We start from the raw sequence: 22,432 nt of genomic DNA on the forward strand, positions 1-22,432 counted from the left end.
CACCTCACCCAGGTGATCCTTCCGCACTGGTCCACCCCCGGGAACTGGATCCAAAAGCGATGGCTGTGTCCTGGCCACCTGGATGACAGATCCCCGGCGACTAGTAGGTCAGACACTTTATGGTTTCTCACACCGGCCACATGTTATACACCAACCTGATCTGCTCACTACTCCCCAGGCCCTTCTCCACTCACTCCACCCTAAACTGGACCTTTGCACGCCCTGGCATGACCCTACAGCACCCTCTTTCACTTCTTCTTGATATAGCTTTCAAATATCAGAATTAAATACAGCCATTTTCTAATTTTTCTAAATTAAAACAGGCATGTTGGCACGCTGTCAGAAACATTTAAGGTGTATGTTAGAGACATATGTCTTGACCATGAAGGAGAGATACTGAAAACTATCCATTGAGAATCAACAAACCTAGAGATGGATAGAACACAACTGAAATGAGAATTGGAAAGCAGAAACAAAGCACTCAATCACCCCATGAAAATTATACTTGACCAATTCCGATCTGCAGCAGACAGAGAGATTACGTTTCTATCTAAACCCTCTACAGCTTGCAAATATGGCGAAGGTGAAAGACAGCGCCATGCCGTAGCATGGCTGATTAAAGGGCAAAGGGACAACTCTGAAATGACAACCAAACAGGATAACTCAGGTCAAACTGTAACATCTTCCAAAGGTATATTGGAACTATTCCACCAATACGAGGTTAACTTATATAGGAACAATGAAAAGTCCCCATATGAGTTTTTTTTTAATTCATTTATTTGTATATATGGTTTAAATAAACCTTTATACAATGTATTATACAATCTGACAATGTGATAAGCAATTACATGAAGAAATGTAAAATACTTTTCCATAACAAAAAAAAGGATTAAATATTTTCATAAGCAATTCAGAATATAACATACTTCATTTAATTAAATAAGAAGGATTTAAAAGGACTGCAAGCTTCTTTCTCTACTAAGGTTAATCAGTGCAAAAAGTGGAAAACGCTCATTCAAAATTTGTTTGGTATCCAACAATTCAGTGATCTTCCTTTAGCGTAATCCTCTTAGTTAATTTGACAGCAGCCAATGTTAAAGATGTGTTTTCACCAGATGCCATTCCAAGCCAAAACCAATCAGATTGCAAGAAGTATATTTCTTTTATATATGGGAAAACTAATTCTACCCAAATTTGAAGAGCAGCTTCATATTCTTTCAACAAATGAAACAAAGATTATACTTGGTCCTATTCATTGCAAAGGTACATGTCGAGTTGGTCTTTAAGGATTCTGCCCTTATGTTTTTTATTTCATTGTTTTGTAAGGTGTTTAAATGGAATCTTAAGAACAGATCTCTATAATATTGACTAGGGAATGTCTTTAGATATCGTGCAACATAACCCAGTTTGTTCTGCTCCTTATCTAATAGTTTGTATAGCTTGTATTTGCCGAACATTTCATTTGTGTCAATCGAGTCCTTTTCCTATAATTTACGTTTAACTATTTTTGGTCTGCCTATAACATTCTGAAAATCAGTATTTAAATCAGGGCTAAACCTTTTGTCGTTGATGTATGAAGCTGTGCATTGTTGCCAGATTTCCAGCAACTATTTAAGTCACTGAATAAGGCCTTTTCCTATGGGATCACTATCTTCAAGAGGAGTACGATCAAGTTTCATTGAATACATACCTTTAAGGAAGGCAACCAGGTACAAAACATATAGCCAAGGTAGAAACACAATTAGCAAATTTAGGACAGAACGCCACAAGAGGCCTTCAAGTCTTGGCATACGTTTGCAATCTTCCCAGTGGCATAGTTCTAAACCATGTCAAACTGGGTACAACTTCACCATTGTAAGATGTCACTAATGGAAGGAGTGAATGGCGGCAAAATCGCTTTAAAATTATTTATGTGCGCTGAGCAGGTGCATCTTCCTGCAAGGTTCCAGGCCGAGAAGCTGTTTGTTGGTATGGCCTTGAATGAGAAAGCCAAAGGATATGACAGAACTAACTTGGGCAATCTTTTGTCCATCTACACACCAATTAAACTGATTTGCTTTTTTGAAGCTGGTAAAGTGGATTATCTTTGTTTTTGGCACATTCAATTCTAACTCATTCATCTTTACCCAACGTTGTAAAGAGACAAGAGCTCTCTGCAAGCCGGTAGGAGTGTAATCGTATATAACAAAACCATCTGCATATGCGAGCCACTGTATTCTCAATGAGCCAACTTTTGGTCAAAAGAGACCAGGTGTTTCAAAGGCTTGCTGTAAATTGGAAACGTATAGGTTGAATAAGCAGGCTGCCTTAATCTTTTTACAGTTAGAATTGCCTTTCTAAGAGTATATTGCTTGTTTAGTCCAATTAATATAATTCGATTGGGAGTGTAGGTGAATACAAATTTTAGCAAACCATTTGTGATTCCCCATGAATCAATTTGGCCCACAGTCGAGATTAATTGACGTAATCAAAAGCCACTGATAGATCCATACTGGCGGCATAAATGTTAGGAACTTGCTTGGCACAGGCCTGGCTCTGAATACAGGAAAAAATACAGCCATTAAGATGATGTGGGTCGTGAATTTATAATTTCCTAATCATTTCACTAAAACCTGTTTGGTACTTAGAAATGCAGATTTCTCAATACCTTGAGGACTAATGTCTGCCGAAACGTGACCAGCAAACTGGGAACCTAATTAATGGCCCAATACCTACTACTGAAATCCTTGAAGGAGTGAAGGCTTGACCGCAGAATTTTATACAGAGTTTGAAACAACGCTGACTCCACAGCTCCAGAAAGTATGTGAGAAAGCATTATAGTTAGGTCACCTACCCACAATTATGAATGAGGATGCATCACTGTTCTTCTCAAACTTGAAAAAGGCCCGAAAACCTGCACCTCATACAGGCCAATATTATAAAATTTGGATGCAAGAATATTTGCAAAGGTGTTAGCAGAGCACTTAAGTCAGTGGCACCTACGATTAACAATCTACCACCCAGAATCTGCGTAGACTCTTTGCAGTGCTAACACAGATCGACCCCCATAATCAAACCATTGTGGCATTTGTGGACGTAGAAAAAAACATTTGACTCCCTATCGTGCCATTTTCCATTTAAAGTACTGGAGGAAATGGTCATAGCAAGATACTTCACTCTGCTTAGAATGTACATGCACAGCCAATGTCATAACCTTTACTTGAAAAGATGCTCCTCTAGTTTTCAGTTGCATAGAGGAACACGGCAAGACTGCCCACTGTCACCTCTCCTTTTTGGAGGTAGCTATGGAGCGCCAGCTCATCAGAATTAGACATTTCCACTCCAACAAAGGTCTAGCGATGTAGCCTCCACCAAGCCAGATGATACAGGGGAGTGAAAGTGGGAACAGAAGTTGGTCAAATACCTTGGAATACTGGTCAGAAGAGATCACGCAAATACCTACTGATAACCATTTTAAATTCCTAAAATACCTGGTTACTAAGGTTGATAGATGGACTGCCCTCCCCATTACCCTATATGGCAGGATATCCCTGGCTAAGATAATTACTGTACCCACATTTCTGTACTACTTCCAAAATATTCTGGTTGGGCTTGGGGAAAAATGAATTACTGATGCACTTAGCCTGGGCCCCAAAAAGTCCATGCATTCAGTGGGAAATGATGGTCCGCCCATATGGCCAAGGAGGTATAGTGGCACCGGACATGGGGCTTGATTATCTAGCAGTGCAGTCGCAATTCACATCGTTCTAGATGCCAGGTTCGTTGCGTTATCAGAATGTCCACATAGAAAAAGCTTTCACCATCTTCACTCGCAGCAATCTCATCCGATATCGTAATATCAGATGGGTAAATGAAAATTTGAGCCATTTCAATCCACAGTAAATGCCTGGAGGAGGCTACATAAAAGATTACATAGACATTGGCCTTACTTCCTTAGTCTATCCCTATGGAATATAAGAGAGCTTCATGTGACAGGTGGATCAAGGACACGTGGTAAATTGGGAAACAATTTTTGGGAGACAAGTACCCAGATGGTGAGTTTATCTTGGAAGAACAATTTGATGCTAAGGTTGGGAGAGACTTTACATCAATATTAGAGTATGTGGAGCCTCAGAAGGTCATTGAAGCTGTGAAGACATTTTAAGCATGATATTTATTCTAAAGTAAAAGAAGGCCCAACTCTCCCTATATCTATGGGGTGGTCCCTACCTATTTTACTAAATAAGGTGCTCGTCAGTCAGATTGAATATCCAAAAACAAATCAGTCCACAGTCCAAATCTAACCTATCTGACCCTACCAATCTAACCTATCTGACCCTACCACTAATGTAACTAAGGACAGGAGAAGGACTCCCTTCGCCGGATAGCTGTGCTTTGTCACAGTGTTTTCTATGTTCTTTCGTTCCACTCAATAGACCATATGCAAATAGTCTCATGTTATCTTCTGGATTAAATTCTGTAACTCTTGCAGAGGACTGATAGTTTTCCTCTCCTCTTTTATGCAAACAATCTTATTTTTGTATAAGTTGCTTATCTCGTTCTTATGTTCTAGCCGCTCTTCCCAGAGTGCTGTTTCATGTATGAGTTTTGACTTCCTGGTCTGCTGGGACGTGGGTTGACTTTTCCCTTTACCCAAGGCAATGAGTATTCAACTCTACTCCTCTCCCACTTTGTGTATTTCATGTAGCTCTGCTATTCATGAACATGGTTATCATTCCTAGGCTTATTTCCAATAGTTTTCTCATTAGCACTGGGCCGAGTTTTGTTAGAGTTATAATCGGTAATCCTGTTCCCCATATTACTTATATTCCAAGGGCCAACTTCACCGTTAAGGTCTTGGACTCTCTTTCTGCTTATTCTTGGCTCGGCGGCTCATTTGTCACACCAACTGTTTCATGTACGTTTCGTTCCTGTCTTCCGAATCTAACTTGCGCTGTATCTCGGGGTGGGATGCCCCTCACCGTTGTTGTGTGGTCCCACCACCACTGTACTCTCTCTTCAATCGCTTTGTGCTTTCTTCCATTCTCATACGCCAGTCTCCCATCATCTTTGGATCCGCATCAGAGCATGACTGGCTTACGCGGGCTCTGCATTCTGCGAGAGCTTCACCTCCTTCCACTCTGCTACGCACAGCGGACAGCGGAATTCCCCTGGTTCGCTATGATTTCTGGCTTCTCGCCCTCTCTCGCCATCTCCCACTCTCTCTTGTCATATCATCTCTTTGCAGCATCCTCAGCACAGTCCATTGGAGGGACTGATTTAAAGGGATAGTCTTAGTTTCCTGTTGTGGATAGCATAAATTCACTTCATTTTTATGGAATTGATAATGTTTCGTTATGTTAGACAAATCCATATAGGCCATCACTTTGAGGGCCTCAGGGAGTTCCTCACGGGAACGGGAGTCCTTGTCCCCAAAGGGGAGTCTCTCCCGGTGAGGTCCCACTTGCCTCGACCTCTAGGGAGGGTGTTGCAGAGTGGGCAAGGAAATAAATGTCCTCTTTGTGTTTTCAACAACTGAAATGTTCCCGGTTTTGCTGGCAGAAAAAAGTGTTGCAAAAAGTAATGTTCAAAAAGGTAAAGTTCCAAACTTAGGCATGTACTCCTTTCCCCTAGCTTTTTTCTTATTTTGAGTCTCTGAATATTCCTAGTTTTTATTAAAATGGCATGCTTTGCTCCCCAAGCAAAGCTCCCTGACGATAGGGTTAAAATTCTTTCCCCTATAGGTCTTTGGATGATACAACTCAGGAGTAACTGTTTCTCAACTGCACTGTTCCCGTGTCCTAGCGGCATGGCATGTTCTGTTACCACGCTTAGGATTCCTGGAGTTGCCATCCTTCTTGGTCTTGTTATTTACAGTTCCTTATATAGGTGTCAATCCCAGGCTTGCAAAATGTCAGTCAGCGTGTTTGGTTTCCTTTTAAAATACGTGATCGTCTTTAGTATTATCTGCTGGGTTCACAGACGGTCCTGGCCTAAGACCTTGGTTTCAGATCCGGTTGCGAGTCCCAGACTTGCAATGTTGTATTACTTGGTTCACTTCCTTCCAAGTCTGCAACTCTTCCTAACTTCTTTCAGGGTCCCAGACCTTTTTGTGACTATGTGACTGTCCCTTATTTGCTTCAGGGTTCCAGACCCTCCCAAATATGTAATCGGCTCTTGTTTGTTTCAGGGTCCCAGGCCCTCTCATCAAAGTAGATAAAGGTCACTTAGTTGTTTCAGTGCCCCAAAGCTTCTCACCAAAGTTGATAAACGTCACTTGTTTATTTCAGGGTCCCAGGACCTCTCATCAATTATTGGGGTCTCAGACCCTCAGGGTTTTGGGTGCGGTTGAAAGACTTGCATAAGTACGTTGTATTTGCTTGGTTCACTCTCCTGCCAAACATACAACAGTTTTTCAATAGATGCTCATCAATAATTAGGGGCCCAGACCCTCATGGTTGTGGGTGCGGGTCCCATACTCGCACAGATAGGTTGTATTTGTTTGGTCCACTCTCCTGCCAAACATACATAGTCATAGGTCTTCATCATTATCATGTAGGTTAGTTGTACTAACTTGACAGTTATACGTGTTAGCTGTATCGAGGGAGGGAATAGTAGGGCAATATTGGTAGAGGGGTAGAGTGAGGTAAAGCAGGTTGATACCGCGCTCCACGATGATCATCCCCAATCCCACAGGGGGATTCCTTCATCCATTGCCTTATGTGAACCTTTCTCGGTGCACCACCCCCAGAGGGACTCTTGTACTGTTGACCACCCTGGCCTCACGGGAAAGGTCTCCCCCTAGGGAATAAGAGATGACATCCACAGATTCGTCACACTATTAAGACTTGGACGAAGAAACACTTAAGAGATGCTATGGTCACATGGAAAAAGAACATAGCCCTTTGAATCAATATGTTCAAATTCACTGGGAGGAGTACGTTGAAGAATGTGTGTCCAATGAGTAATGGAGAGAGACAGAGAGAAGAACCTATGCAGGCACGGGAAGGCCCCAAGCTGTGTAACACCTGGGGAGAGTGAGAAGAACTTATGCAGGCATAGGAAGGCGCAGAGCTGTGTAACATCTGGTACTTCATATTAGCATAAGCCTTGTGTCACCCCCTTTGGTAGTCCAGCATATATGGGTAGGTGTGGTAAGGGTATCAGCATCCCTGTGGCTACCCCCTGCCTTAGAGCAGCAAGGAGGTTTGGAGAACCCCTCTATACCTCTTCCAGGCCCAGCATCCACTACCTCAGGGTGGCACACTGCCTGGTTACCCACCTCACTATGGGTTGCAAGGGTAGGCAGGGGACTTCATCACAGCTCCTTTACTGTTAGGCTGTTGAACCTGAGTATACGGCCCAAAGAAGATATTTTGTGCCACTTGCCCAAAGGCCCTTCCTGTACAGATAGCTGATGAGGTGTCTCTTGCGGCAAACGTGGGGTTAAACAAGACCAGAGAAAGACTCATCATTTTTACTGGCCCAAAAAACAGATTAATGAGTCATGGCTACTCCTTGATACCTAGTCGAGAGCTGTTACTGTGCCAACTGCTAGACAAACATCCTTTATTTTCGGGGTACAAGAGTTGATAGCTCATGCACATTATTGGTGATATGGTAAACGTGCCTGCTCGATGAAATAACATTCCATGGCCTGAGACCCCCTTGGGAAATTACATTTTCAAAGGAGGCTTGCAGGGCTGGGTCTTGCCGTGGGATATGAACAAACTCTTCCAGAGGGCAAACTTCTAAGAGAATCCTGTAAACTTTCCGTTGTGGCTTGCAGAAGTCAGGTCGTTCAGATTGTTCCTTGTAGGGTTATGGACCTTAACCCTGAAAACCCAAATCCCTTTTCTCCCCTTGAGGTATCTTCTAGTCCCATCACCTCTTCTGCTTCAATCTGAAAATAGACCGCGTCATTGACAAAAGGCATTAAGAAGGGAACTGCGTGTTGGCTGTAGGTCCCGAATTGCTCTTGGGAGGAGTTAGTATCTTCTCTGTTGAGAGATTTGGTAGTAAGATTTATGAGCTAGGTCAATGGATTCCATGTATTTTACCATCCATGTTGTCACTGTAGATGTTTTACAGTTGATTTTTACTGCATGTGTTGCTGCAAAATGTGGCACATCCCCAGTTGTTCACCCCAATCTCCACCTCTGTTAGAACAATATCCCCTTCCCTAAACCAAACACCTGTTTTTTTTAATATTCAGTGATTTTTACCACAGAATATTCTTGACTGAAAAATATGTGCAGTGAATATTCATCTGTAAAATCACTGGAAACTGCACAATGGCTTGCTTGTAACCCCCACGGTGTATGTCACATGCGACACAGTACCTAGGAAGGTTGGTCCGTCCCGATTTTCTTTCCCCCCCCGATAAATAGCGGTTGATCATCCGAATGCTATTTGCTTTCTTACATTTTTTTAATTTATTCTTTATTAGCAGAGTGGCACCACAGAACCAACTGCAGGCTTTACATCATTACATATTTCACATTCTCTAGCCGTTTATTTTCCGTTTCTTCCCCCCCACCCCTACACAACAACCCCCCCCACCGCCCTGTTGCTTCAGGGTAGTCCAAGCAGGTGTCCCATGGGTTCTCCATTTATGTTCCACTAGCACATTTTACCACTTTGTGGCAGGAGTCTCCCTCCTTTGTTTACTGCTTTGCACGTTATATTTTCCAGGGTCTGATCAGGGGTACCCCTTAACTCTCTTGCACCTCTTGTGAGTTTCCCTTTGTTTCTTCTTTCCCGCTTTCTTAGGTTTTGACATATTTAGTTCTGCAGCATTTGACGCCCACTTAATTGAGGGTTTGAGCCAGCCCTTCTCCAGTAGAGCTAGGATGGACAAATAACTGTTCACATGAGGATATGAAGGCTTGTGGGAAATCGCTCGGGCAAACTAGTTTTCACATTTCTGAAATAGATGGAGGCCCACTTCTGGGAAAGTGAAGCTTAGGGGTCCCCAATTTTTCAAGGAAGTTGAATGTGATAGAGATGTGGACTATGACAATGCACAGGGGGAGTAATCAGTGCTATAGAGTTTAGGTATCCGAGTGACACGATGTTAAGCCAGTGCCCAGCACTACTGGTGGGTTTGTTAACCAGAGGGCATTAGCTGTATGTCTTCCATCATCGCTGAGGCATACGTTTTTGAGATAGCATATTCCCCAAGGTTGAAGTCCTCAAGGCAAAAAGGGCCATCAGCTAAGCACATACTCATCCTCACTACGTCAAAAAGGGAAGGGGGTTCTTTTTTATGGATTGTGGTAAATTGATGTACAAAGAGATGAAAAAGTTAGGTTTGGGGAGAAAATCATTTAAGCATGTAAGTAAGGTACCTGAAGCAGCCTCCTAGTGACCAGAGTGACATAAAAAACACCATACATGTTTTCGAATGCATAATAAATACAATGAATCACCGTCCACAAGTGGCCACAGCACTCCAGATAATGCCTTCAGAACTGGGCAAACGCCCCCATGTGGCTTCTACAAGATGTAGGCTGCAGGGTTGCAGTCGTGCTTCAGATCATGGCTCAAGAATTAGAGACACCCTTCATATGAGGCCTCACGGTTAATGTGCCCCCAGTGGTAACACATCCTCTCCTTTTTGGCTGACCTCTTCCTCTACATCTCAGCAGTCCTCTCGCTCTGCCATGTCCTTGTCACTTTGTTTACCCAGTTTGTGGAGGTTGTGTGATATGACACAGAAAGATCCATCTCTGTTTTGGCAACTTGACATTATGTACTATATCTGGCAGGTTGCTATCCTCTCAATACTGGACTGTATCTGGCTGCATTATACCTTTATTGACAGTAACATGCGGGCAGTAACCTTACTGGTGGTATTGTGGTATTTAAGGGACAGAGAGAAAGGAGTGACAGTATACTTGAGTCCGAGTTAAGTAGGCACAATTAGAGCAAGGCAATACAAGAAGACTAAGATTAAACTTACCGGAAGTGTTGGTGGGAGACCCTTCCCGTAACAGTGACAGTGCCATGTAACCAAAGGCGTTCAAACGGTAGTTAAAGCTGACATGAACAATGTTGGTCTTCATGGCAAGCTCCTCAGTGGGGGAATATCCATCTTCTGAGCCACTGAAAATATGCAGGTACCCTCCATGGATCCACACCATCACTGGAAGTTTGGCCTCCGGTGCGAGGCTAGGGGTCCAAATGTTCAGGTAAAGGCAGTCCTCCATGCCCATGACCGTCCCAGATGCATTGAGTGGCTGCACTTGTGCGCATCTCGATTTGAACTCAAGGGCGTTAAGGGTCCCATTCCAGCATGAGCCGTTCAGTTTATGTGGGGGCTTCCATCTAAGGGGCCCAATGGGCGCTTGGGCATAGGGTATCCCTTTGAAGGTATAGGCCAGGTTGCTGTGAGACCCCATGAGAACCCCACAGTCAGTTGTAACTTCCACCAGGGTTGATGCTGACACACCAGAGAGGTAGGCTACAGCCGATGCCAGGACACTGAGCACCACAATGCTGCCAAATATGACACCTACGTTCTTCCAACTTGGGACGATGCAGGGTGCATCAGAATGCTTCCTGAATGGGGTCACACGCTCCTTTGCCTCACTGGACCTCATCAAGCGCTGGTACTCGTTCTCTGATCCATCTTCATTGGGGTCTGTGTCACTCATTGTAGAGGAACGATGGCGGGGCCCAAACTCCTAAATAGAACAACAAAAAAAAAGAGAATGTATTTTATGGATTTCATGTTGGGTCATTTATTGAGCATGAACCTAGCTTCAGGGAGCAATGGAGTGCTGTTCAGCAGTTGGTGTTAAAGGCATACATTAGTTTGTTATGGGGAGCGCTGGTCCGGAGCGGTCCTTACCACTTAGCATCTATAACCGGCAAACCATTTAGAGAAACAAGGGATAGTAAGAATTCTAAGTTAGTTTGGAACATGTAATAGTGCTTAAAAGTGGGTGTGGGGTGGAAAATAGGCTGGGCTGCATGGGACTGTTGTGGGTGGGGATACTGGACTGGATTGGTTTAGGTGTCTATATCTAGGTTAGGAACAGTAAAGCCTTTCTTTCAGATCAACCAATGGCAGCACAGGCAAGAACCTAGGAGCCAGCTGGTCCTAGAAACACAAGCTATACCTCACAGATGATGCCCAATGAGGCAGGAACATGTCTGCGTGTGCTTGTTCTCCCATGCAGAATGGACGTGACCTAGCATTTTGGGCAGGAGTGCCCCTTTTGGACTGGGATCAAGCCGGATTTTCATATGGTCTTTTCCCCTTCTGTAATGGCATGCCAGACTGAAAACCAATGGCCTGGAGCTTTGCCCAGAGTAATGCCAGTGGTTTAGATTCATGCCATGTAGTCTAGAAATACAACACGCTCTAGGCTCAGAGAGCTCCTGGGACAGTATGAAGAAAGCTCTGTCAAAACCAAGTCACCGCTCTACATATGATATTCCACTCATACCAAATACAGAATGTCTAGTTGAAAGAAGGACTGTGGACAAACCTCACCTATGTTATGTCACTGTTTTAGTGTACAGGTTTCTGACACCAATTAACACATTTAAACACGGAAAAAGCATCAGACCTGGGATGAATCTATAGCTTCCTGTCAAATATGCAGTAATGGCAATTTTTATTCGGACACCATTCCATTCCACAACAGGTCACTTTGTGCGAACTGCGTCATGCCGGGAAAAGCACATGCGCTTTTCCTGCATTACTGGGGAGAGACAGTAAGAGGATGCACCAGACCCGTGAGAGGTAAGGAGTGGGCCATGCAGTGGGGGAGGTGGGGTTTCATATGGGGGAATGCACAAGGAGAAAGGTGTTGGATCATGGGACTCATGGAGCGGGTGAACAGGGGCTTCAGGGATGGACCCTGCACAAGAGAGTGTGTGGGTGGGGGAGTGAGGAGCCACTGGCCGGGGTGCCCCCGACAGGTTATTCCCAGCATCGCCAAAGCCGTTGTTGTATGACTTTCTGCATCCCCATGGCAGAATGATGGAGCCGGCAGACTTCAGAACCTCGCCCACTTGGTAACCCCGCTTACCCACAGATGCCTACAGCCATACATACAGTGTAAACAAGAAAATATGAAAATACAGCGTGATAGCCCGCCCTCCAACAGCTCTGATCCTGGGATTGCCCAATGATGATCTTTGTAGCTCCGCCCCTGTCCATCCCTGTCGTGGGGATGCAGAATATCAGACAACAAGCCAACATTCAAAGGACTTGAAGATGGGGACTGCATAGCTTACTTGTGGTCCTCACCACCACCCATCGCTTTAAAATGTATTTGACGCGTGTAACAGAGCGCACACATATCCTGTGCTCTCCACAAGCCACATGCAGCAAGTTAAAGCACAGTGCTACATGTATTATATAATACCATGTCAGTTCCATGTGCCTTTGCAACAGGATTTCATTTACAGGCTTCTCGCCTAAGGGTTAAACCTTGTGCTCTGCAAACCTCTTTCACAAAAAGTGGTTGGCTTCCAAAGAAAACTCCCTTCAATGCGCAGCCCTAGATGATAGTGTCAAACTGAAAGTAGCTTGCAAGCAGCAAGACGGAAGTTCACAATGGAAAAAGAAATCCTGCTGTGTGAACAAGTGTGCCTTGCAGTACATGGCATACAAAGCCCGGACTCGCCTTCGCTAACCCACTAGCCCTCCCAAACTACAGCTCGCCGAGGAGCTCCTTCCACCATGACTGGAATCCAGTGGTTCTACAATTCACCTCCCGGACAATGTTAAATGGTAAACTACTTCCTGCTCCAAGCAGGGACCAGGCTTGGACTGGCCTATAGGGCAAAAGCGCAATGCCCAAACCAAAAACGCGAAATGCTAGTGTGGGCCAGTTATTTGGCCAATGTGGGCCAGTTTGACGAGTTACTTCACTATGCATCTAGTAGTTTTGACAAATGTTGCTGAATAGTCTTTAAATTGCACAATTCTTATTACATTTCATCAATTCCCCCCACCCCACTTCGTTGGGTTCTATTCATAGTCACAAGGCCACTTTTTCATTGGTGCCCAAGACAATTTTATGCCCCAGTCCGACCTTGGCAGGGACCCGTGCGAGCAGAGCCAGGATTCGCATGGCGACCATTGCTTCAGGGTGGCGGGACGTGGTATAGCATGTGCAGTATCGGCCATCCGTACATACAGCATGAAAATGAAAATACAGCGTGGCCAAACTGATAGGCCCGACCGCCAACAGCTCTGTCACTGGGATTGGCTGATTATAATAAGCAGATGTAGTGAAAGAATATAAACAACTTTGTGCTTCTTTTTGCCCAAAGGCGCTTATAATTTTTGCAGGTCGCTTGCTGTGGGTTTTTGTCAGCTTATTACCCATACTATGCGTGCATTGTTGCCCTTGTTCAGTTCAAGCAGACAAAAACCGAAACAGGCAGATTTTATAGGAGTACGACTCAGCGTTTTGCACCTTCCCACATTCCACGGACAGGACTCTCTGCTTAGACTTGGAATACCGTTGGAGACTATATGCACCCCATCTCTTCCTGCCCATGGCCATCAGCACTCTAAGCATGGCAGTGGGCTGGGCTGCATTGGGAATCTCAGACCCCACCTCGGAGACAGTCCTCTAGTTTAACCAACTTTTGTAGGTCCTTTATGGTCCAACTCAGTATGTCTCTGAAGTTGAAATGTTCAAAAGTTGTAAACGTTTTTATTGCTGTCGTCACTGGTGAATATCTAGTGCTCATGTTTATTCTAAAATGTTGTTATGCTAAAGTCTAAACTAGAAACGTCTAAATCGAATGGCTGTTGTGACATCACCCAGAGATGATGGCTGTCTGATTTTTAGGTGTTCATGAACTTCCTAAAATGAGAAAATTAGCCCATTTGCTGACCATTTATTTTGTAAATGTAGGGTTCTACCCTTATGGACACCATTCCCTTTACTTTCCCATTTTTAAATCACCCCTTTTCTTCATTCTCCCCTCTTCTACGGCTCCGCGACCCGTGCTGCTAAATTTCATTAGCAGCCGGTGTCATTGTCAGCGCTGCAGCAGTGAAGAAGCAACAATAAGTCACTGGAAGTTTTTCAATCATGTTCTAATTTAGAACAAGATTGAAATAGGAGTTACCTTCGTCGTGGCTTATTGTTGGCATGTTGACTTCATTAGCGCTGTGGCGCAGACCACTGCTGGCGCCGGTGAAGTCAAGTAAAGAAGCCAACAATAAGCCACGGGGAAGTTATCTCACCACTGCTGCTAAGTATACCATTTCTAAGGAACAGGAGCCCGTGCCACAGGTGAACTGAAGAAGCACAACAATTTAGCCAAAGGAAAGTTAAGGCCTATTTCAATCATGTTCTAGGAGTTAACTTCCCCGTGGGTTACTGTTTTCACTTCACCGCTGCAGCGCCGACCCCTGCTGCAAGTGGTAGATAAGTGCTATATAAATAAAATATACATTTAAAAAAAATACTGCATGCATATTCTTTTTCACACAGCACAATGGGTCAACTGCTGCATTTTATAGACACAGTGGAGTTTTTTGTGTGTGATGTTCATGGAGGAAGAAGGTGATTTGAGAATACAAAAATATTGAATGATTTAGACTTTGAACAGGAAGCCAGCAGGCAAAACTGTTTGCATGTAAAATCCAGGTTTATCCCGCCCTTACCGAAAGAAAATATGACTGTATTGATCTCGTAACCAAAGATATGTGTATGTTGGATGACAAACTTAAAAAAACAAAACCATTTGTTAAATACAACATGTCGAGTGAGCAATTTTAAATATTTAAGAGGTTACAACAGGATGAGGTAATTGGAATTAAAAAGGTGGAAATATTGTTGTGTTAAATATAGATGATTATATTCAGATGGGTTCCAGACAACTTGAAGAAGAAGGTAAATACTAAAGTATACCAGACAAGTCTTGGACTGCTTTCAAACAAAGCTTTAATTACAGTCAGAATGTGGTATGAAGAAGTATGCATACAATGTTTGATAAAATACCTATTGGTAGGCAAAATGTAAATGGTATTGGCTCAACTATGGAACACATTTCAGAATTTGTAGACAGACAGTCTTCTTAATCCCATGGTGAAGGAATTAACTTCATATGTAAAGGACACTATGCATGTATTACAATTACTAGCATGGAGAAGTATCCACTCTAAAGAGTCGAGTCCTTTACTATGTGGGATGGAAGTATATAGACTCTTCGCATCTAGCAAAAGGAGTATAGAGTCAGTATTCAGATTGTGTAAGTCATTGAGTGAGTTTAAGGGATCACTTAAGTAGGTTGATGTTTGTTGCACCAGCAGTTGTAATAATTTAATTTATCGAAATATTTGGCTAAAGGGTCGAACATACTATCTGTGCCAGCCACTATGAGTCTGAATGGAGGGTTGGTAGGAGTCTTGTGGATTTTCGGTAGTGCGTAGAATACCAGCATTACTGGAAAGTCCTTTGTTAAAAAAGCTCTGATTTTTCAGGTAATCCATTCATTATCAAATGCTTTCTCCAGTGTGAAGGAGAAATTGGTTCTTATACACTCAGTAGGATCCTAATCCAATTGTACATATGTATCTCCAAGGTCATTTTGTGTATAGAGGTCAGTACCCATGATGACAATTGCACCATGTTTATCTGCTGGCTTAATTGTTATTGATTCATCTTCTGCCAGCTGTTTGATCAGCCTATGTTGGCGTTTCTCTCAAGTTGTATTGCCTATGGTTACAGTTTTTAATTAAATTCAAGTCCTTTAACATTTTGGCCTTGAATAAATCGATGGCCGAGTTCTGAATCGAAGGATTAAAGGTGCTTCTTGGTTTAATTTCAAAAGAATAAAACATGATATGATATGATATGGCATTTTTAACGCGCCTATAGAAGTGTTTCAAGGCGCGACGAGGCAAGGGAGGGGGAACAGAGGGAAGACAGACAACGATCTTACTAGGCCAGGTGTCATTCAGATCGCGTGAGTGCAGGGGAAGGGGGAAAAAGAAAGTGCGGGGAAGGGGAAAGTGCACTACATGGGATAATAAATAATAAGATAAATAAAGAACGGCCAGCTAGTGTCAAGTGCAGGGTGAGTGCAGACATAAGTGCTGGTGGGGGACTGTAGGGATACAGAAAACAGTCCCCAGGTGCAGGTGTTGCCAGGGACGCAGAGCAGGCGTGCAACTGGCAAGGGCATGGACCCTAGGTCAGAAGGGTGGCCAGCTACCTCGAGCAGTCGCAGTATCAGCCAGGACTTCAGCAGAGGAGAGGGGGAGAGAAAGCAGAAGCAAAGAGGAAGGTTTTTAGGTGCTTCCAGAACCGAAGATGGTTCTCCTCAAGTTTCAGGGAGGCGGGGAGGCTGTTCCAGAGGGAGGCCCCATTCGAGGAGAGAGATCTACCACCAACTCGTTGCTTGGAGAAGCGACTGACCCTGAGGGAGTTGGAGGCGGATGAGCGAAGAGCTCGAGAGGGAAAATATTTGGGAAGCAAGAGTTAAAGGTATTGAGGCCCCAGAAGGCCTTGTGGACGATGCAGAGGGTTTTGAACTTCATCCTCACAGCCAATGGGAGCCAGCCAGTGCAGAGATTTCAGTCCTCGAGAGATACAATCCCTGGGCTTGAGGCCAAGGACAAGTCTTGCAGTCCTGTTCTGGATGAGTTGCAGAGGGTGTAGAGTAGAAGCAGGCAGATTTAGAAAGAGGCTGTTGCAATAGTCCAGCCTAGAGAGAACCAGAGCTCTGGAGACAGTGAGCTTCTGGGGGAAGGAGAGAAACCGAAGAATACCTCTGAGGAGGTGCAGCTGATAGTGTGACTTCTTAGAGACATCCGAGATGTGAGGAGAGAAAGAGTATGTGGAGTCGAAGAGACCCCAAGGTGTTTATCCTTGCAGGTGGGAGCAGGAAGAGGGCCAAGAGAGGCCGGCCAGAGCACTACAGAAAAGGAGGGAGTGGGTGTGCCGATGAGGAGAATCTCAGTTTTACTGGCATTTAGGAAGAGGTCATTGGCGGCACACCACTCATGGATAGCAGACAGACAGTCAGAGATGAGAGACGGAGAAGAGGTAGCCGAAGGTAGCCTAAAGATGAGCTGAGTGTCATCCGCATAGCACTGAAAGTTGGGGCAGAGAGCGGCAATGCAAGTGTTACGCTCACCTGGTCTCTGTGGAGGCGTTGAGGCACGGGCACGGTTGCAGCCCCCCGAACTAGAATCACCCCCCTCAGTAGAAAAGCTGTGAGCGGTGGTACGTGGTGATACTGCTCCTGCGTGGAGATAACAGTGTGTGAGTGCGCCAATCTGTGATTTTTGTACCTCTTGAACCTTTTACCCCAAAATACGGTTCTGTTAGAATACGCCGGCCCATAAAGCTCACCTGTTAATTATGGAAAATAAGCTCTCCGTCCTGCTACTTCTGGCAGGGGTGCGTCGAATAGGATCTAGTTCCTTCACTGATCCCTGATTAAGATTAGTCCAGTCCAGCTGCGACTATACCTCTCCTTATGATTGGTAAATCTTTCTTGAGCTCTTGTGATGTTGTTCGTTCTGTTTAATGTCTTTATATGTTGCTCCTATTTATGCCCGCAATAATATCTCTCTTCTGTTTTCTTCCCTTCAATGGAAATGCGGCCTCAATGCAGCTGTGAGATGCGAGCCGCGGCCGGATGGAAGATGGATGCTACCGCAATGTTCGACAGCAGGTAAGTGATGGTTTAAGGAAAAGCGCGAAGCATGGCAGAGCGCAACCTTAAATTGACTGTTTTTTTGATGTCTAACTTTGTCTTCTGTTTTTTCCTTGCAGGCGCTGCTTTAGACGATGGAGCGTGTCGTGCTGCGGTGCCAAGATGAACATTTTGGCGTTCCTGAAAGTGTAAAGATGAATACTTGGTTTGCTTAAGAGATGCACAGTAACAACAGCTTCCCCCAGTTGGTAAGTATGCTGGCAGGAAGCAGGATGTCCAGGAAGCAGGATCTTCAAAGGCAAGTCTGACCTCAGGCGACGGTAATCATTACGCTGCTTGCAAGAGCAGAATAATGCAAAGCGTCTGTCTTGAGGATCGGGCAGTTTATATAGCTGAGATCGTGGGCACGCCCATTAGGGCCGGCTTACCAGCCACACCCTGCCACTCCTAGAGAGTGAGAATGTGCAAAGGCAATCCATTGGCAGCCACACCCAAGAATGCACTTGGGGCTGCTTAATGGATGGAATGTTCAAGGTTAATGCATCCTGCTTAATGGATGGAATGTTCAAGGTTAATGCATCTGAAGTGCTATGTCCATAATAAAAGCTTTCTGGTGTTAAATGGATGTTCTTGTTTACTTTTGTTCATGAGCCTGGCACCAAAGGCGCCAGGACAGTGTCCACCCAGGTCTCCTATGCATGTGTCCCCTGCATGCCTGTGCCCCTGACTTCATGACCATGACAGCACTCCCCTTCAAGGCCCCTCTCAAGGGTGGTTCTCCTCCCCGTCCTGGTTTGGTGGGATTATTGCGATGGAACTGTCTGATTAAACGCGGAGCATGGACGTGTTCACTGGGTTCCCAAGTCCGGTCTTGAGGTCCATAACCTTTCCAGTCAATTAGGTAATACAATTTTGATCGAACCACCTTAGAATCCAGGATGGATTTGACTTAATATTCTGGTTCACCATCTATTGCTTCGGGCTCTGGCGGAGAACTAAGCCGTGTATTGGATTTCATTGGTTTGAGGAGAGAGACATGAAATACGGGGCGAATTGTCATGTGAGATGGTAACTCCAATTTCATGGCGACAGAATTGATTATGGACTTTATAGTATAGGGGCCCAGGTATCTTGGGCGGAATGCTCTTGGCCCCTTCAGGGGAATATATTTGGATGCTAGCCACACCTTTTATCCAATCTGGTAAGCGGGAGATTCCTTCTGATGACGATCAGCAAACAGTTTTTGTCTTTCCTTAGCCTTGGTCAGATGTTCTGTTGCCTCCTTAACAACCTGAGTGAGGGTTTTATGCTAGTTTTTTATGGCTGGCATTTCCAGAGTATCGGGTGGATCAAATACTGATGTCCTCAGATGTCTTCCGTGCACAATGTAGAATGAAGTTTGCCCTGTGCTTGAGTGAACTGAGTTGTTGTATGCATACTCAGCTATCCAGAGTATATTTTTCCAAGAATCCTCGGACTGTGGCAACATACACTTCAGATATTGCTCTAAAGTTTGGTTGGTTTGTTCAGTTTTCCCATCAGTTTGAGGGTGATGGCTTGTGGACAACCGGAGATCGATTTTGGCAATCGTACAACACTTTCTCCAAAAGGCAGAAACAAATTGAGTTCCGCGATCAGATACTAATATTGATGGAAATCCATGCAATTGAACAATTTGCTCCAGAAACACAGAAGCGAGAGTTGACGCAGTTGGGAGTCCCTTCAGTAGGATGAAATGGGCCATTTTGGAGAATTAATCCACAACGACTAACATGGTGTTGTTTCCATTGCAGGGTGCAAGATCTGTGATGAAGTTCATTGACAGGGTATGCCAAGGTGCTGATGGTACTGTTAGGGGATGTAGTAAGCCAGCAGGGTTCTGCTTCTGACACTTGTGTTGTGCACAGAAACTGCAGGTTTCAATAAATTGGGCAATGTCTTTTCGCCAGGTTGGCTACCAGTAGTTGTGTTTTACCTTAGCCTGAGTTTTGGCTATTCCTGGGTGTCCTTCCACTAATGAATCGTGGTAATTTGTGATGATTTGCTTTTGCAGTTCTTGGTCTTGGACATATAATTGTCCTTGGAAATAAGGTAGATTGTCTTCAATGGTGTACTGGTCACCTTTTAACAGCCATTCCTGTTGTTTTGATTGATCCATCGGGGAATGCAAACTGGTCCTTTGGTCATCCACACACGTGGTGACATCTATTCTGGTTTGAATCCTTTCCTCAGGAATTATGCCTACGGGGTCGGATGCTGTAAAAGCCTCTTTTTCTTCACTCATGCATGATAGAGAGTCTGCTTTCCCATTGCGTATTCCAGGTCTATAAGTGATAATAAAATCGTATTCTGCAAAAAAGAGAGCCCAACGAAGTTAACGCAAGGATTGTGCTTTGGCGGTTTTTAAGTATTGCAAGTTACGGTGGTCCGTGATGACAGTGACGGTATGTCTCGCCCCAAGAAGGTAATGTCTCCAGGCCTTGAATACTGCTTTAATCGCCAGTAATTCCTTATCTGTGATTGCGTAGTTCACTTCGGGGGCTGAAAATTTGCGGGACCAGAATGCGATGGGGTGTAGTTGTCCTGTTTCAGGGTCTCCTTGTGACAATACTGCTCACATGGCTATTTTTAAAGCATCTGTCTCAACTATGTAAGGTAGGTCTGGTCATGGGTGTCGAAGGACTGGTGCTGTAGTGAATGCTAGTTTCAACTTCTGTTGACCAATGGAACTTTTGATTTTTCTTTAACAAGGAGGTAATTGGATGTACAATTTGTGAAAACCCAGGTATAAACCGACGGTAAAAGTTGGCGAATCCGAGCATGCTTTGCACTCCTTTCGTGGATGTTGGTGAGGGCCATTGGAGGATTGCATCCACCTTTTGTGTCTCCATATGTACGCCTTGTAGTGTGAGCATGAAACTGAGAAACTCGACCTCGGTTACATGGAAAAAACATTTTCCAACTTGGCATACAATTGGTGTTGTCGAAGCTTCTCTAAGACTGCCCAGACATGGCCTACATCATGGGTGCACAACATACGGCCCGCGGGCCAGTTGCGGCCCGCCATGCTGTTTTTTCCGGCCCGCGAGGCACAAAGACTTTCCTAATGGAGGGCGGCCCGCAAGCAGCATCAGCCGCTCTCCATTAGGAAAGTCTTTGTTGTCTTCCAGGCCGGACAAAACACTGGCCGTCATTGGCTCAGCATACACGCACCACGTCACGCCTATGAGCCACGTAGTGCGTGTGTGCTGCACCAATGGAGTGCCAGCACTACGGCTGGCGTGGCCAGTAAGGCTTGATGCCGGAAGGCATTTCAGCCTTGCTTGCCCCGCCAGCCATAGTACGATTCCACTTACCTCGCCAGCGTTCCAGCTTACCTGCCTTCCAGCACGTCTCCGGTAAGTCGTCTGTGTGTTTGTGTGTCGGGTCTGTTCTGCTGTATGTTTGTGTTGTGTATGTTGGGATGGGGGTGGGGGGTGTGTCGGATGTGTATGAATGTTTGTTTTTGAGTGTTTGTGTTGTGTATGTTGAGATGGGGGGTGGGGGAGCGTGTCGGATGTGTATGAATGTTTGTTTTTCAGTGTTTGTGTTGTGTATGTTGAGATGGGGGGTGGGGGGCGTGTCGGATGTGTATGAATTTTTGTTTTTGAGTGTTTGTGTTGTGTATGTTGAGATGAGGGGTGGGGGAGCGTGTCGGATGTGTATGAATGTTTGTTTTTCAGTGTTTGTGTTGTGTATGTTGAGATGGGGGGTGGGGGGTCTGTCGGATGTGTATGAATGTTTGTTTTTGAGTGTTTGTGTTGTGTATGTTGAGATGTGGGTGGGGGCGTGTCGGATGTGTATGAATGTTTGTTTTTGAGTGTTTGTGTTGTGCATGTTGAGATGGGGGGTGGGGGAGCGTGTCGGATGTGTATGAATGTTTGTTTTTGAGTGTGTTGTGTATGTTGAGATGGGGGTGGGGGGGGCGTGTCGGATGTGTATGAATGTTTGTTTTTGACTGTTTGAATTGTGTATGTTGAGATGGGGGTGTGGGGGCGTGTCGGATTTGTATGAATGTTTGTTTTTGAGTGTTTGTGTTGTGTATGTTAAGATGGGGTGGGGGGTGTGTCGGATGTGTATGAATGTTTGTTTTTGAGTGTTTGTGTTGTGTATGTTGAGATGGAGGGGTGGGGGGGCGTGTCGGATGTGTATGAATGTTTGTTTTTGAGTGTTTGTGTTGTGTTTGTTGAGATGGGGGTGGGAGGGCGTGTCAGATGTGTATGAATGTTTGTTTTTGAGTGTTTGTGTTGTGTATGTTGAGATGGGGGGTGGGGGAGCGTGTCGGATGTGTATGAATGTTTGTTTTTCAGTGTTTGTGTTGTGTATGTTGAGATGGGGGGTGGGGGGCGTGTCGGATGTGTATGAATTTTTGTTTTTGAGTGTTTGTGTTGTGTATGTTGAGATGAGGGGTGGGGGAGCGTGTCGGATGTGTATGAATGTTTGTTTTTCAGTGTTTGTGTTGTGTATGTTGAGATGGGGGGTGGGGGGTCTGTCGGATGTGTATGAATGTTTGTTTTTGAGTGTTTGTGTTGTGTATGTTGAGATGGGGGTGGGGGCGTGTCGGATGTGTATGAATGTTTGTTTTTGAGTGTTTGTGTTGTGCATGTTGAGATGGGGGGTGGGGGAGCGTGTCGGATGTGTATGAATGTTTGTTTTTGAGTGTGTTGTGTATGTTGAGATGGGGTGGGGGGGGCGTGTCGGATGTGTATGAATGTTTGTTTTTGACTGTTTGAATTGTGTATGTTGAGATGGGGGTGTGGGGGCG

General features: G+C 44.7%; 1 protein-coding gene across 4 annotated transcripts in view; it reads right to left on the reverse strand.

Moving 5' to 3' along the window:
• Positions 1-22,432, reverse strand: part of LOC138503444 (para-nitrobenzyl esterase-like) — a 344,471-nt gene that overhangs the window by 234,053 nt on the left and 87,986 nt on the right. For all 4 annotated transcript variants that reach the window (XM_069623187.1, XM_069623185.1, XM_069623186.1 and 1 more), the window contains exon 2: positions 9,944-10,667. In XM_069623187.1, coding sequence (XP_069479288.1) covers positions 9,944-10,637 — 694 coding nt within the window. In that variant the 5' untranslated portion in view covers positions 10,638-10,667. The remainder of the gene's footprint in view (positions 1-9,943; positions 10,668-22,432) is intronic.

Source organism: Ambystoma mexicanum, chromosome 11 (assembly GCF_040938575.1).
Source record: "Ambystoma mexicanum isolate Mex_15411 chromosome 11, UKY_AmexF1_1, whole genome shotgun sequence".
Classification (NCBI taxonomy): domain Eukaryota; kingdom Metazoa; phylum Chordata; class Amphibia; order Caudata; family Ambystomatidae; genus Ambystoma; species Ambystoma mexicanum.